At 35.5% G+C, this 18,388-nt stretch overlaps 1 protein-coding gene across 1 annotated transcript; it reads left to right on the top strand.

Moving 5' to 3' along the window:
- Nucleotides 1–13,413: 13,413 nt before the first annotated feature.
- LOC141439973 (uncharacterized) lies at nucleotides 13,414–18,147 on the top strand. The gene is made up of 3 exons (XM_074104433.1): nucleotides 13,414–13,426; nucleotides 17,438–17,587; nucleotides 17,738–18,147. The coding sequence occupies exons 1-3, from the start codon at nucleotides 13,414–13,416 to the stop codon at nucleotides 18,145–18,147; spliced, it is 573 nt and encodes a 190-aa protein (XP_073960534.1).
- The last annotated feature ends 241 nt before the right edge of the window (nucleotides 18,148–18,388 follow it).

Here is an 18,388-nt window from a genome sequence, read left to right as displayed (position 1 = left end):
TTGTGGAATAAAGTTTTTTATTTTGGATTTTACATCAAGCACTACGAGCAAATCCCAAACATTCAATTCCAAAGGCCCAGCTACGATTACAGCGAACGTTTCCTTTTCATTGCACGGCCGTAACGCGCGCCGTTCAATGACTACCTAGCAGAACACGCAATAAACAGCAACAATTCTCGCCGCACCACCGGTCGCGTAGTCGTAGTCGGGTAGTAACATCCAAGTAGCTTGCTCTAGATTAGTATAAAATGTTACTAAAAGAACTTCAAGCTTTTTCTTGACCTCAGAAACTTAAGTGGTAACCTTGCTGAGACGTTGTACTTTATAGCTTAACTTCTAGCAGAATTATTGTCTTGATTGGTCACCTATCAACTAGATTTGTTTGAAACCAGAATGTTAAGGTTCAGGATATTTTAGGAAATTCTATGCCAGACATTACTAAAGAAAAATAGCAACAGTCTACGTTTGAATTAAAATGAAATAATTTCATACAACCGAAACAAATATTTAGGAAAAAGAAGCCTTGACGTAACATCACGGCATTCTTTTTATTTTATAAGTTACGATCAATGGATGGAAAAAACAGAAGCCGGTCTCTTTCTTCGGTTTCGGGAGAACAATCATTTGACTTAAATTTACTTTACATTATAGGCATCACTCGAGAACAATGAGGCTACAAAATAATATCCTCCTCGATGGATTAATATTTCAGAGATAACAAGATTGTTTGTGTCTTTTGTCCAATATGTAGAGGTATTTTGTAATGTTTTATAAACCATTTTGCTTTTGCGCTCTACCTTTTTCCATAATTGTGTTACAATAATAAGAACACAAGCAAATATTTGGGTTCATTAGATTCTAACCTCCATAATGTTAACTCCATAATGTCCACTTTCATAATGTTCATTACATTACGCAAACATCACGCCTGTATTCCCAAATGGGCCACACGAAACGTTACCGCTTCGGAGCAACTTTTAGCAATTTAAGGTTATAAGTTTGACAGAAACGGCACAATAGTGACAGGTTGCTAGCCTGTCGTCTACGGTATACCTTAACCCATATCCTCAGTCGCCTCTTAAGACATCCACCGTCACGGAAGAAATGGAGAGGTGTAATTCTAACCCGACACCACACGGGTTATATTATATAACTAGCTTTTGCCCGCGGCTTCGCTCGCGTTAAATTCGGGGTAACATAGATATACTTTCTACAATCCTATTTTTCCTGTTTTGATTGTTTTTTCGTAGCATTATGTGGAAGACACAGACAATCGTTGTTTTAGACAGATGGTGCAAATTATTGGAATTCAAACACCGACCTAAATAATCATAATTCATACAAACTTTGAACTCTTGTATATTCAGGGGTAGAACTCCAGAAAACGTTAAAGTACCTATGTTTTTCTTTTGCCCGCGACTTCGTACGCGATATAGGATAATTCCCGCGGGATAAGAATAAGTGAATTTAATAGAAAGCTACCCTGTCCCTGATTAAATTGAAACAGGCTACCCAGGGAAAGCGAAAAGTTCCCGCGGGATAGATATGATTCTTTAAATGGTTTAATAAATACACTTTCGCTTATAGAAAGCTACAGTTTTAGACTGACATTGGCTTCCTACTTTTTCCTCGGGAAAATGCAAAATTCCCGGGAGTTAGAAATAAGGGACTTCTACATTAGGACCAATTAAAAAATCTTCCACTAATAGAAATCTACACTATTTTTGATTGCGTAGGCTACGTTTATCTCGAGAAGTTCTATTTTAAAATCCTTAATTGTCAATCTAAGCATTTTAGCTTTCTATTATTGAAAGAATTTTTAAAACCTGCTCGAACTTGAATTCACTTATTTTTACCCGCGAAAATTTTTCATTTTTTATAAATAAATAAGTAGCCTTTGCTAATTAAGGATAGTGTAGCTTTCTATTGGTGAATGGATTTTTTGTAGTTTCAGACATTATCTCCAACAAACAATTTTTAGATATTCCTTATTTTTAGCAATAACTCAAAAACGGTATAATCCGATTATATGAAAACTAATTTTAGTTACTAAGTTTTGTCTTTGTTATTTTTTAAATGTTTTTAGAAATATTGATTTTCATTATTAACCACCAAAACTAAGTAGCGGCCATCACAATACACCTATGTACTCCAAATTTCATCCATATATGTTTTGTGGTTCTTGAGTAAAATGCCTGTGTGTGACATATGGACGGTCAGAACAAAACTATAAAGGTTCCGTTTTGTCGTTTCGACTACGGAACCTAAAAATCTGCTTTTAAGTTCAAAGGTTTAGGCAGAGCGTTAATGAGTTAGTGAGTCAGGTCTTCTCTTTTTAATATTATTAATGGTATTTTTTGTGGAATTTCGAAGAAAAACTCTATCTAATCTTAACAAAGAAAACATCTGTTCTTTTATTTCTCTTCACGAATTTATTCGCTGTTTCATAATCCTAACATAAAAAATAACGTTTTTCTTATATAAATTTCCATCCCCCTTTTTACCCCCTCAGTGGTTAAATTTCAAAAAAATAGTGAATCACGTATTTATTTCTATTCGAGAGTCGTGCACTTAGTTTCAGAAACATACTTACAATTGCAAAAATTGCGTTTTTCTCATGCAAACTTCCATCCCCTTTTAAACCCTTTAGGGCTAGAAATATCAAAAAAATGTGAGATGCATGTTCTTTTATTATCTTTGAAGAAAAATATTTCTTATTTTCATAATTTTAACCTAAATTAACTAAAAAGTAAAACCGACTGCATAAAAATAAATAATAACAAAAAATGGAACCGACTATAAAACCCTTGAAAATGTTTTTCTAGCACTAGGTACCTACTAGCTCGAAGTCGGTGCCTCAGCACGAGCCAGCAGGAATGGAACAAATAGTCGTCTACCTCACCTACATACTATCATTATGGGTTTCATTTAATCCATCCTGCTGGGTCGTGCTGAGACACCGACTTCGAGCTAGTAGGTACCTTGTGCTAGAAAAATATTTTCAAGGGTTTTATAGTCGGTTCCATTTTTTGTTATTTTTTTATTTTTTTGGAGCCGGTTTTACTTTTTTTAATTACCAATAATTTATTTATATTTAGGAACACAACACAAGATACAAAAATATGATAGAAAACAAAACAAATAAAAAGTACATAAATATACCAAACTATAAAAAGAAAACACCATCTAAGAGCCTGCGTCATAATTTTTTTTTTAAATTGTTAAAAATTTTCTTTATTTCTCACTTCTTAGTGATTCGTAGCCAAAGTTCATCTCACAAACGATTCCATGAAGCCCAAACACGGCTTAGTTACGTTGTTTTATAACAGAGTTCCGTTGCCTACCTTCCGGCTTCAGCATCAGTCGAGTTCCATTGGTCATCTACGGTCTTCTTCATCAGGTCCAGTTTACTATATGATACTTTCTGAATGTAAATGCTTATAATGCCAAAATCGCCATAGGTGTGCCTATAAAATTTAAGGTTTGTCCTCGTTTTTCCTAGGATCCCATCATCAGATCTAGACTTGGTGATAATGGGACCACTTCAGAAGAGTACCCTTTCGAATAAAAAAAGAATTTTGAAAATCGGTCCACAATTAACTGAGTAATCGGCGAACATACATAAAAAAAATACAAACATTGGAACCTCCTCCTTTTTTGAAGTCGGTTAAAAATAACGTTTTCGCTACACAAATTTCCACCTCCCTTTTACCCATTAGTGGTGGATTTTTTTAAAAATGGTGAGTTACATACACATATTCTTTTTATTCTGTTCAAAAGCCATTCTAGAAAAATTCTGAATCGTAGTTTTAAAAACAACGTCTTTTTTCATGTAAATTTCCATCCCCTTTTATACTTTTTAGGGGTAGAACTATCAAAAAATGTGAAATATGAGATGAGTTAGTTAAAACGTGTTCTTTTATTTCTCTTCACTTCAATGTTCATTAATGTTCATAAAACTAACCCTAAAATAAGAGTTTCCCCTTTTCCACCTCCATAGTTTCCAAAACCAATTACATTAGTGTTCTTTCATTTGTCTATAAAACTACACGCACCTTAATCATATTATTACATTCAAATAACATTTTTCCGTACTAACTTCCTCCCCCTTTTTACCCCCTCAGTGGAAGAATTTCCAAAAACAGTGAAACACGTCTTTGTTCATTTCTGTTTCAGAACCATTTCACAAAGCTTTATAATGATATCTTCAATAATATTTTTTTCCCATATAAACTTTCACCCCGCCCCCTTTTTAACGGACTTCAAAAAAAGAGGTGGTTCTATGTTCCAATGTTTGTATTTTTACCCTTTAAGGGTAGAATTTTTAAAAATGGCGAAATACGTGTTCACTTATATTTTTTGAAGAATGTTTTTCCGAAACTATAGTCACAACTTTAGAAATAACAATTTTGCATACTAACGTACTTGATGAGTCAGTGAATGAATTAATGAGTGTATCAGGACTTGTATTATATATAATTATAGAAGATAGATAGAAGATAGAAAGATAGATTAACTAACTATTAATACTGGAGCTACTCACAACAATGCTAAACGAGGACTAAACGTGACCTAGGGCTAAGCTCACTCAATAATATTTACTCTTATAATAATATCTACTAGTTCAAGGCCGTTCAGCATGTTATGTAGAGCTATGTTAGGAGTTCGCGGAACGATCTCTTTAGGGTTCCGGAGCCAAAATGGCAAAAACGGAACCCTTATAGTTTCGCCATGTCGGTCTGTCTGTCTGTCTGTCCGTCCGCGGCTTTGCTCAGGGACTATCAATGCTAGAAAGCTGTAATTTTGCACGGATATATATATAAAATATGCCGACAAAATAGTACAATAAAAAAATCAAAAATATTTTTTTTAGGGTACCTCCCATAGACGTAAAGTGGAGGTGATTTTTTTTCTCATCCAACCCTATAGTGTGAGGTATCATTGGATAGGTCTTTTAAAACAATTAGGGGTTTGCAAAGACGATTTTTCGATTTAGTGATTTGTTTGCGAACTATTCAACTTTAAAATGCAAATTTTCATTAAAATAGGGCGTCGTCGTCCCCCCTTGATTTGAAAAAATTCACAACACTGCTGCTTAAGTAGAAATAAAACCGGCCAAGAGCATGTCGGACACACCCAAAATAGGGTTCCGTAGCCATTACGAAAAAAATAAATAATATTTTTCTAAAGATTTCGTATTTTATACGGAATCTTCCAAGTTTAGGTATATTTTATACCTTAGGCTGCTATTTAAGAGTAAAACTACTAATAATTCTCAAGCAAACTTAGCTGTTATAGTTGTCTTTGAAATTTTGATATATTTACTACCATCCTGATTTTTTTCAAATTTTTCCACCCACCGGTTAAAGATTTTAGAGGGGGGGACGCTTGATTTAAATGAAAATTTGCACTTTCAAGTTGAATATTTCGCAAAAAAATCAATGAATCGAAAAATCGTGTTAGCAAATCCCTAATGGTTTTAAGATACTTAGCCAACGATATCCCACATTATAGGGTTGGATGAGAAAAAAAACACTTAAGTACGTCTATGGGAGGTACCCTAAAAAAAATATTTTTTTACCTTTTTATTGTATCATTTTGTCGGCATAATTTTCATACATATCCGTGCAAAATTACATCTTTCTAGCATTGATAGTCCCTGAGCAAAGCCGCGCCGGACGGACAGACAGACAGACAGACATGGCATGACAGGGTTCCGTTTTTGCCATTTTGGCTCCGGAACCCTAAAGAGCAACCTGAGATTGTGTACATAGGAGAAATTCGTGTCTGTACTCCTGTCCAGTGGTAGTGTAGGGGTATGGCACGCAGCACGGAATGCTGAGGACCTGGGTTCGATTCCCAGCGCTGATTCCTCGCCGTATCGGCTCAGGTGGCTATATGAACGTCTCGGGTAAAATGGCTCGTTTTATGCTCTTGTTGTACAATCTACTATAAATCCCCAAACAGGCAATGAGAATAATTTATGATGGCTAGCAATTCAACTCGTTCCACTGTGCCAACTCTGCCTGCTTACCAGTTTATATTACCAGCCTGGCGTTATCGGGATCGCTTGTCGCGGTCCAATTTAATATGCATTTGCGGAGATAACGTCCCCAAAAAGCCTTTTCGCCGCAGCCTCCATTAGTTAATCAGATAAGGTTCCCTGGAATAACGGGTTCAGATAACCTAGAAAACCCTACTTTATCCGGTTGACAACAAAAACACAAGGTGTTAATCAAAAATTTTAACTTAATGAAAAGCTTTTGTTAAACTTGCAATGTTTGTGTGTTTTATAAAAGTCAAACTAACAAGTCGATTTTCATCCACATCTAGTAATCTGATTGACTTGAAATTTTGTATGCATATACATATAGTTGCTTGTAGGTATTAAAAATGAATTGTTTTCAAAAACTCATAACATCTTCTATCACTATGAAGCCTTGAGTTTTGAAATAAATATTATTATTATTATTATTATTATCACGCAAAATAGGCACACTAAGTCATCTAATTATTTTATTTTAATTTTCGTAGCTTTTTTGCTTTTGACAAGCTTTTATTTAGTTTCACCTGTCCCGTTGTCTGTCTGTCTGTTATCAAATCTTGCAAGTTACATTCAACCAACTTCCAGTAGTTGGATTGACTTGAAATTTGGTATACTTATGTAAATTGCGTGACAATACAATAATCTGGTAGTCACATCCTGGTAGTCCGGCCAGGATCGTCTCCGCAAGACGAAACTCTTCAACGGTTAATGGCATCGACTTGAAATTTAGTATGCAAATGTAGTTTGGATGGCAATGCAATGACAGTCAACAAAAAGTACAGTCGGCAGAAAAAGCTTGTATTAAAAATGTTTTTTTAACAAAAACTTATTACCGAGTGAGATCATTCGCACTTCTTTCAAGTTGATATTTCTGTTGGTTAGTTGACACGTTTAGTAAAATAAGTAGAGATTTATAATAAACAATATTTTATTTATAATTTACATATATTTAGGTATTGAACATAATAATTATGTAATTATGGCTTGTCTCGTAGTATCGAGAAGAACACCATTGACAAAACAATTAAACCAAATATACTTTACGTAAACATATAATTATTCATAATAGACTATCTACAGAATTTGTATTTTTAGAAAATAAGATATCATGTTTAAACATTTTTTTTTCAAGCCTTAGTAAACTTATTCGTTTCAGATATGTGGTTTGGATGACAAAGCAAGTAAAGTCAACAAAATGTACAATTAGCAAAATAGCTTGTATTAAAAATATTTTTAGTGCAAAAACTACAAATCAGTTACTGATATGTGAATTTAAAACTTTAAAACATATATAATAAAATAATATTGAATAATACAATTATAAACTAATAAATTAGGATAATTTTGTCTAATACTCTCCTTCCAATATCCTATTGAACAGGGGCTGAAAGGTCTTAATTTTATTATTTAAAATATTATTAAATTATTTACAAATCACAACACCATCGGGATTAGTCGATAGATCCCATACTAAATGAAATACAGTAGCTTCCCTAGACATAAACATTAAAAACTGTTTTATTCAATTCAGAATAAATTAAGACATCCAGTTAATTCACACACTTATTCAATATTTTATTCGCAATTTGCCTTTGAAAATTTTTCCAGCACGGAACTACATTGCTTAACTCAGCCTCTCGTACTTATATGTTACTAATTGTAAGATTAAGTTATCTGACTACTTTACCTTGCTTTCCTATGGCTTTTACGTACCTTACCTAATTAAATATATTAACTTAATGTAAATAAACGCTTACGTATTATATTTAACAGGGATAATTGAGCATTCTTACAAAGATGTATCCTTACGCAAGCTAAGTTAACCAATCAATAACCACATACATTTATTTTACAGATTCTTCCTTCCTTTATAACTTCGGCAAACTCTAGCCATACTATGGACTTCTACCCACGGTTAACTTGGACTTTAGATCGTTTTTTTTAATCGATTTATTAAACTCTCCACAGCCAGACAGCCAATAATTCAATCAAATGTTTTACACATCAATATTGATTCTTAAAATCTAATATTATAACTAGCATGAACCTGTCATACAGTATCTACTCGTAATAATAACTTCACTTTATACCTGAGACTTGTTGAAGAAATTCCCTTATTTACCCTGTATATTTCCAAATTCACAATGCAGTCGGTGCTAATTGTCGTTATGGTCCCAAATCGAGCGCTAGGCAACGCGACAGAAACACTTGACACAATAGAAGCCTAAATTTACATATTCGGCGAACAGTGGAGAATGTTCGCTCTAAATATGCAAGAGATGCAACCTCGGATCCAACACCGCCCCGTCGCCCACCGAAAATGCAGATTAAGAGCGTTTAATCACATTACGTCACGCACACTACGCTGGCTCTGTGTAAAATAGTAGTTGGCTTGGTTACTTTGTACGCAACATAGAGGTTTGTACAGCATAGTAATATGCAACATGTTCTCATTGGAGCTTTGTCTTAAGGTGCTCCCTCACCGAGAGCGTTCGCTTAGTTCACTGGTGTTTAACCGACGAACATTGCTTGACTGAAATATATCGTTTGTAAAAGTAACGCAACGCGGAAAATAAATCGAAATTTAAAACTAAAAATATTCAATAATAAATGGCGGGTATAGTAAATAAAATAACATGGAAAACGGTGAAATTACTATTGCATTAAATAATTACCTATATACAATTTGATAAAGTGCACTTTTTGACAAAGTGTACATAATGGAAAGTACTTTTTTTTGTAAAAATGTTTTTCTCGAGAAAGAGATCCCTAATAAAAAAGTGCACCTTTTGACAATTTGTGCATTATCAAATGATAAATTTACGAGTTTGTGAAACGATACATTTGTCAATCGTTCATCGATTAAATGACGGAATATCCATTCTCTTAAAATGTTATCCCAGTTGTTATATTACGTAGTGATTAAGAAGAACCGGATATTAAATTTAGTAAAGCAAGATTAACACAGTACCATAGTGCCCAGAATCAGATCACAATTATTACATTGCAAGCAAATGCTCCCGGTGAAACAGCATCTTTAGATACATAAACGCCTTCAGGTACTGTGCTAGCTTCGTAGATAAATAAATAAATAAATATCACGGGACAATTCACACCAATTGACCTAGTTCCAAAGTAAGCTTAGGAAAGCTTGTGTTATGGATACTAAGCAACTACTTAAATACATATTTAACACCCAAGACCCGAGAACAAACATTCGTATTTTTCAGACAAATATCTGCCCCGACATGGGAATCGAACCCGGGACCTCAAGCGTCGTAGTCAAGTTCTCTAACCACTAGGCCATCTGGTCGTCTACTAGGTTATCTGGTCAACTGCTGAGATCACTACATAAATACATCCCAGGCATGCAAATTCGCTTTACGCAACGATGTTTGAGCCTCAACATGATTGGAATCATAATACTTTAGAACTTCGTAATGTGCCATCTCACTCACGCAAATTTAACAGGAGAGTGAATGGGATGGTATGATACGAACTTCTAATTTAAAAGTAGAAAGACCCCCAGAAGCGAGAGTAATTAATAATAATCCCGTGGGGACTGCAAGGTGAAGACCTCGCAGCTCCTGGCTGGCTTGATCTTGTGTTCATCAGAATGCTCTCTCCAGCAAGGGACTGGGTCTGACGTCACACTAGGGCCTGCTAATGAGGTCTCTTGAAAACGCACCTTGTATCGACGGACTGTACTACAATGTACCTGTAAAAAGTTTTATGGATATAAAAATTTCGTATAATTCATAACTATGACAAATCCTTTGTTGACTATGGGTCAATTAAACCTCAATAACTGTTGAAAAGTTCTGTCCCGCAGAAACGATCCTGGCCGGACTACCAGAATTTCACTACATGATTATGGCATCCTTACTGACGAAAATTTGAATGAAATTTACTAACTAAAGTGATCAATGCAATCTAAATAAATCATGTAGATATTTATTGTAATCTGAATTAAAATAAAAAATCTTCTACTGAAAAAACATGAAATTTCAAAAATAAAAGACCACAAAATTCTAAAGAAACTAAAAGTTCAATGCATGCTTAATTTTGAATAGGTACAGTCAATCCCTCAGTTGCTTTAGTTAAATACAATTCAATTTTCACACAAATCTGCTCCTTTAGTAAACACGTAGATAAATAGATTTTAGATGGTTGCAACGTCTAGACGTAAAGTCAAAGAGATACAGGGACTTTTCAGTGACAATCAACCTACGGTAAACTGTAGGTAGGTATAACTAAAGAGCTCACGTTTTACTTCGGTATTTTGGGCCAAGCAGACAGAGGAAGGATTACTAAGCTTAGATAAGTAAAGCGGAACTGTTTGCAGCATCCGCTTACTTAAATAAAGCGGTAGAGGATAGATGGGTTATTATTATGGGATTACAGCGTTCCCACCAGAGATGTGCGATGTGTTGCGAGGAATATGTTTTTCATTAACCAATAGAAACGCTCCATTTACCTCGCCTCGCTCCGCTCAGCTGTTTCCACCACAGATGTGCTGTACGAGGATGTGTAAATGAATAGTTTCTATTGGTCAATGACACAATGAAACATAGGGTAAACCCTCCAGTGAATGAACCCCCCCCCCCAGGGAATGAACAAAATCACGTTTTTTGCCTAAAATAAGCAATATAGCCATTTCCACCAACTGTCGTATTTTTTTTCTTACCGGCAACTCGATTTCCTATGCAATGGCAACAATCGGTAAATTTATTTTCGACCAATTTCAACATGGCAGGCGTTTGAAGTTCACGTATTTCTGCTTTTGAAGTTTTGTTTGGAAAAATTAGATCCCAGGTAAGAACAGTGCATGTTTGGAGTAACATTTGAACTGCTTATTTCATGTATACCACTAAAAAGTTTAGCTATTGGTTAGATTAAGAGTTAAATTTTCTATAAATGTACTCTTTAGTGGTTTATTTTGCGGTTAAGTTGATATTTTTAGGTGTTCCATTACTGGCTTATCAAGTGTTCTAAAACCAGTAAATGAACAGTCTGTTCATTTACTGGTGTCGGCTCAATATAGTTTTTTTCCTAAAATTAAATGTTAACGTAATCGTATTAAGGTTGTGTTTTCAGATTCTGCATAGAAAACGATTCTGTTTCTTTGAACTAGTATTGGGACACTAGTGTTCATTCATAGGAATAAAAAATCTAGTAAATGGACTATAGAAATTTGGCTTTGTTCATTTACTAGATACGTACTAACCCTATGTATCAACAACGTAGGTAACGATGGACGTGATCGAAATGCACGATAGTTTTACTTCCTAAATTGGACTTGTTAATAATATTAGATTGTACAACAAGAGCATAAAACAAGCCATTTTACCCAAGACGTTCATATAGTCACCCGAGCCGGTACAACGAGGGTGGATAGACACGTCGAGGAGAAAATGGGGATTGCGAGGAAAAGAAATAGGAACAGTTAAAACAATTGTTCAGTAAAGTTAATGTGTACCTTTTATTTGTCATGAATTACTATATAATTATATATTTTTTTGTTTTATTGATTTATTTTGATCGATTTTAATTTTTATATAAATTAAAAATGATTAAAAATTATGTGGATTTTGCTTGTAGTAAGTTGCTTATTGTTATTAGCCACAACCTATAATTAAAAATTGGGTTGTTAAGATTATTTTGTCCCAAATGATGATACTTTTAACTAATTAGAGACTGATTACAGACTGATTAGAATACGAGTATCAATAGAGTTTAATGTTTGTTATTTATTAAGTTTTATTATAAAGCTCGGATTATCGTCACTGAAAAAATCTCGTACTTATCTAAAACCAATATGTCAACAAAATTGAACCTTGATGTAATGTCTATAAAGTTCACTCGGAAAAATTATGTATTTTGAGCTACGAGTTTTAAAAAAAAGTAGTGACGTTATGTGGCTGTGATTGGACCACAAAAAGGTTAATAATGTTTGCTTTATTAATCAAGATATTAAGGCTCTTAATTTGTACCTACTTTAATAGAATTATGTATGTATTTTTGTAATACAGAAACATAATTGGAATACTGAAGGTGCTGTACCTACCTCAAGATTTTATATAATAATAACTGAAGAAGTAGACTTCGTTTTATCTTAAAAATGCTTTTCTAAATGTTGATGAAAGCTATCTAATTAATGTTCATTCACTGGGTTTTACTCTGTTCATTCATTAACTTTTTCGTTCATTTACTAGGTTTTTAGGTACTTTTTTATAAATTCTTCCATAACTCAAAAACTATACACGTAATGAAAAATCGCAGAAATTAAATTCTTGTTTATTAAATAACGATTGATTAAATTACATAAAACCATTACAATTATTAATAAGTACAGAGTAGTGATTTTTCAAAGTAGAAAAGTTTCTTAAGTGTTCATTCACTGGAGGGTTTACCCTATCCCTCGCAACACATCGTCGCACATTATTGGTGGGAACGCTGCTTAAAGCTACGTATCCATCACCGTTATTTGAGTGAGCGAAGCGGAAAGAAGTAGTGTAAAGTGGTGTGCGTTTTTTGATTATGATGTGCACGTGCAGGGTAGTTAAAGCAGTGGTAGCGTGGTAAAGCTAAGAAACTGTTAAGAAAGAAGCTTAAGAAAAGTTCGTATCGTACGATCCCTCTCACTCTCGTATTAAATAATTCCGGTTGTGGCCTGTAATATGAGCAAATAATTAAAACATAGATCATACTCCTCAAACTGAACAACATTAGTTCAACGACTTTTAAAAATAATTAGTTTTTTTAAATTTTTATTAATCTTTTAAGTTTATTCGAAGAAGCAACGTGAAGCAAAATGCTTGATGTTTGTAGCATGACAGGCGACGTCAGTTGGGATGGCGCAGCAATATTTAATTTGTATAAAAAAAGGAAAATTCGGACTCCATTATTTTTAAAAGTCGTTGAACTAATGTTGTTAATCTCTATGTATATACTTGTGTTCGCTGTACTGTTTACTGTATTGGTGTGCAATAAAGAGTTATTGTATTATATTGTTGTTCAGTTTGACGAGGACGATCTATGTTTTAACTTTCTGCTCGTATTACTTACAGGCCACACCCGGTATAAGTATCAGCGGGACGGTAAGATACGAAGTTTTGAATTTTGAACTTCGTAGTATAGGACCATTAATTTATTCAAAGATATCAATTACCGACTATGATAAATATGTTCTCATGAAATATAATAGAAACGGTGCAGATTCTTGCCGATATCAACCAAAGATAGTCGTGTTAAAAATTTACCAAAGAAGTAGGTAGTTATGTAGGATGACATGATCCTAATCTTTGTATTTGTTCCATTTTAATATGTACGAGTGTACGAGCACAAACATTTCTAGCTTTAGTCGAATGAGTGTAGAAGGTAAGATCACTAGTAGCACAGGCCGCAAGGGCGTTGCCTCACAGAATGGTGCTAATGGAAAAAAACCCGCGCGTTTTCGGTCCTAAATTATCACACTTGCAATTTGCGGGCGAGTTGAAAGCGAGGCGAACGCGCTGCGATTTCGCTGCGAGCGCGTAACGAATTCACCGCGAGCGCGTAACTATCCCGTCGCAAGCGAATTAAACGAATTCGCTGCGTACTCGCGGGAAAATTAGGATGGCGTCCCAGTTCTAGACGCGACGAACTCGCTCCGCGCCCACGGCGATATCGTTACGCGCTCGCGGCGAAATCGTAACGCAATCCCGGCGAAACCGTTACGCGCTTGCAGCGAACTCGCTGTGCGCTCGTCTCGCTTTAAACTTGCCTGCAAATCGCAAGCGTGAGAAGTATTGTTGTAAAAATACCGTATATAGAGTAAAATACCAAATGTATTATATATGGAATACGGTATTCCCCGTAGTTTATGCTTTAATACATAAATTAAATTTTCTTCGATATTTCACCACTGTGACTTTTTACTAAAATATAAAATGTCAAATCATGTTGATGATAATGATCAATTACGCTTCAATCTTAGTAGAAATAATCTTTATTTACTCGTATTACACTAGCGACCCGGTAGCAAATGCACAGCAAGATCACACGAGGCACGAAGTGGCATAAACGCGCATGAGACATTTAAATTTCAAATAAAATATAGGGCTTGTCAAGTACGTAAAAACAATATTTTTTTAAACATATGACGATATGACTTTTCCGTTTGTTGATAAAAATCGATTAGGTATAATCATAATGAACAATACGTTTAAAATCAAAATAAAATGACAATAAAATGAATATTATGATGACAATATTATGATGACAAATGATGATGATGACAAAATAAAATGAAAATATTATGACGTGAAAAAATGGTTAATTAATGATACAAATGGCCAAACCATGAATAATTACGTTAGTATATTCGTAAGCTTTTCCGTGTAGTTTAGGAAATCAATAGATGATTTCTGACCGAAAAAAGAGCACTGTAAAAATATTGTTCGTCAATGTCCTGTTTGTTGATGTTTCTCGTTATTGCCGTACGCAAATTCTTCGCTGATGTTGTTTTTAAAAGATAGGGATATATATTACATATAAATACTTAACATTTAAAACGAATAATGTCAAAATACAGAGGGATATCGTATAATACGGTATTTTTTGCATTTTACCAAAAAGTACTAATGGTGCTAAATCGGCTTTACATCTCAAGATAAGGTCCTATAAATATTTACCCTTCGACCTAAAAAAAAAACAAAAATAACGATAAACGTTTAGAGAATCGTCGACTGAAAGACCTTTTGTTACAAAATGTATTCTATTCTGTTGATGAATTTTTGATTACGATATTTGAATTTAATTATGATTTAAGAATTATTTATTTTATTAAATATCAAATAAATAAGACATCATGGGACACTTGACACCAAAATTGGCCTAGTCCCAAACTAAGCAAAGCTTGTACTATGAATACTAGGCAATGGATAAAAATTGATTGATTGTGCAAGGTCCGCCCGCATTATTACCACAATCTTGCTCGCTAATCCTGCCGTGAAGCAGCAGTGCTTGCACTGTTGTGTTTCGGCGTGGAGAGTAAGACAGCCGGTGAAATAACTGGCACTTGATGTATCCCATCTAAGGCCTAGAGGTTGGCAAAGCATCTGAAATACCCCCGGTGTTGCAGATGTTTATGGGCGGTGGTGATCTCTTACCATCAGGGACGCACTTACTCGTTTGCCATCCAGTCGAATAAAAAAAAACATATAGATAAATACTTAAATACAATATTAAACATCCAAGACCCGAGAACATTCGTATACCAATCACGATGTACGAAATACCCCTTATACGGCTGAATTTTGTCAGGCGTAACATCCTGTTGTGTCTTGACATCAATAAGGATTTCTGGAAATGATATGATAACATTTTCATAATTTTGCTGCCACGCTTTTGACGCAAAGACTTAAATATGAAGGGTCGAAAAGGGCCCGCAAACAAATTTTCTCATACGAGTATGATATTGCGGCTTGGGCACGTCTGATTTCTACCAATCTCCATGATAAACATATATGTATTTTTTAGTTAGGTACAGTCAAGGGCATTAATCCCTGACCCACCACGGAACCGTTTCACAGTAAACGTCATAGTGATATCGCATTAATTAACAATGAAAATCGTAATGACTTTTCTTTCGGAAAGTTTCCAAGGTAGCTCATGAATTAAAGTCCTTGACCATACTGAGGTGGTGCACGTAGATCGTCTCGCATATTCTCTTATAAGTAGATAGAAAAAAAAAAAGAAGAATAATCTCAGAATCAAATTTGAAAAGATCAAGTCCACATGTTTTAGAAAGTTACCCGTGTTAACGCCGTATAAACTGCAAGCAAAGCGCTCGGGCATGCGACAAACACCGACCGCCTCACTCGGCTTTACGACGTCGCACCTATCACACCTATGTACTTTTTATGAATTTTTTTTTATATACTGTAAAGTTTGAGTCAAGTTTTAATCATCTCCTGATCTTCAACACGCACCCTTGCATCGAGATTGACGCCTCAACATTTGGTCCTTCAAACCGGATTTATACCCAGCGACCACCGAAGGAGGTCAATTAGCGATCAAGCAGTGTGCAAACAGCGAGATCAAAGGACAGCGCAGGCGATACGTGGCGGATTTGCAAGTATTGTACTCAGATCAGGCCCAACTGTGCAACAACAATTAAAATTTCATAAACCACGCAGACTACAAGCAGCGGATTTGCAAGTGTTCATACTCAGATCAGGCCTAGTTTAACTGCGTGGCACAAACGGTCGTCAAGAAGTTAATTAACGAAGGGTGATTCGTAAGCAGAAAGTGCCTATTTGCAGGAGTGAAGTACCCCAAAGGGCCCACCTACGGAAACAAACCACAGTTTTTAACTTAATCAAGAAATTTACAACAAGAAGAATTAATTAGTTCATCATCAAGCAGTGGTCGTCTGCAATCATTATTACAATACCTACGTGAGCACCGAGGAAGGCATAACTAATTGTGAGTTCGTTCCGATTTTTCACTTTGTGTCCATTCCCAGTTGCATTTAACGTTTAACATTTCCTAGTCATTCTCATCATTAAAGTCATTTGTCAATAGATACGAGTACCTACATTGGTAAAATCATTTACCTTTGGAATGTCCCAACTTCAATCGTTTAGGTACAACCTTTAATTAGGTACCTAACGAAATTTATTAAGAGAAATATAATAATTAAATTCACTATTCATTAGTTCTTCTTTGTAACATTTTACCAAAATATAAGGTAATTTCACGTAACTAGTCGTAACGAATTTCTAGTGCTTAGTTCTATAAGTACAAAATCTAATTGCCTATCAATCAATTTCCATTTGATTCGTGTTTAGGTTTCATCTGCAAGTGGCTAATATTTAATTTAATTTTTGTGCTTAAAGACGATTTACGGTGCTTTCCAGCAACGCAGCACAGTGTCGTACTGTGTCAGGCTTCTTGCGTGGCTGTAAGCGAGCGCTTCTCAGAGTCGTGCACGGTGTCTGCGCATGCACAGCGGCCAGCGCGCATTCCTCCGCCTTGAGAACAAAAGGCGACCCGGCGCATGTTTACTTGTTTCCTCGCATTTTGCCTACTTTTTGCATTTATAATATTATATTATTTGATTTAACTATCGCTTCACTTGCATATCTATTCGCGAAGTACCTATTACTTGCATTTTCATTCTTGGCACTAAGTATATAATGGATCTCAAAGGCTTAATTAGAGTGCGAGCTTCGTATAAATCCAAGCTTACGCAATTTAAATCATAATTAGAAGTCGTTCTAAGTTGCGAATCACTTAGTAACCTACAACTCAAAGAAATTAATATTCGTTTGTCTAAATTCGAGGAACTTTATGCATATTTCGACAGCACGCAGTCTGACATAGAACGTCTGTCTGAAATTCCAGACGACCAGTTTAAAGAACGTAAGGAATTTGAAGATCAGTACTACGCGGCCGTCGCCGGCGCTCGAGAGGTGTTGGACAGGCACAGCGGCGCTGCGGGCGGCGCCGACAGCCTCCAATCGGCGGAGTCAGGTTCGAGGGCTGTCCTTACAGGTGGGCCAAGCTTAAAGTTACCCACTATCCAACTGCCAAGTTTTTCTGGTCGCTATCAAGATTGGCTGGAGTTCCATGATACCTATGCGTCATTAATTCATTCGAATAATTCAATACCCACGATTCATAAATTTCATTATTTGCGCGCAGCCTTAACCGATAGTGCTGCGTTAATTATCCGCTCCTTAGACTTTTCAGCGGATAACTATGAGGTTGCATGGTCGCTGTTATGCGATCGTTATAATAATAATAGATTACTGATAAACAATCATATCCAAGCCATTTTTAATATTGAACCCGTGATCAAAGAGTCTGCGCGAGCTCTCAGAAATATTATAGACATTGTTAATAAAAACCTCAGAGCTCTCGCTACGCTGAAGTTGCCTACCGATCATTGGGACGTGCTTGTGATCTACATGGTTTCTAATAAGTTGGATCCTTTGACTAGACGTGAATGGGAGGAACACCGAAACACCATTAAAGATATTCCTACACTGAACGAGTTTCAAGGATTCCTGAAAAATCGTGCTGATTTATTGGAAACCATGGCAGAGTCATAGGCGCAGCAAAGGCGTCGTCATAGCGATGTTAGTCATGTTCGACCTAAAACCTTTGTCGCAAATCAGCTAACCCCGCCTTCGTTTTCACGTTCATGCGCTCTGTGTAATAATAAACATGCCGTTTATCAGTGTCCTATATTTAAATCTTTAACTGTAGAAACACGTCTGCAAAAGGCAAACACTTTAAATTTATGTCTCAATTGTTTACGACCTAGGCATCCAGACAAAAGGTGTCGGCTAG

Source organism: Choristoneura fumiferana, chromosome 21, assembly GCF_025370935.1.
Source record: "Choristoneura fumiferana chromosome 21, NRCan_CFum_1, whole genome shotgun sequence".
NCBI classification, from domain to species: Eukaryota; Metazoa; Arthropoda; class Insecta; order Lepidoptera; family Tortricidae; genus Choristoneura; species Choristoneura fumiferana.
The sequence above is the reverse complement of the archived record's forward strand: the minus strand, read 5'-3'. Positions and strand labels throughout refer to the sequence as shown.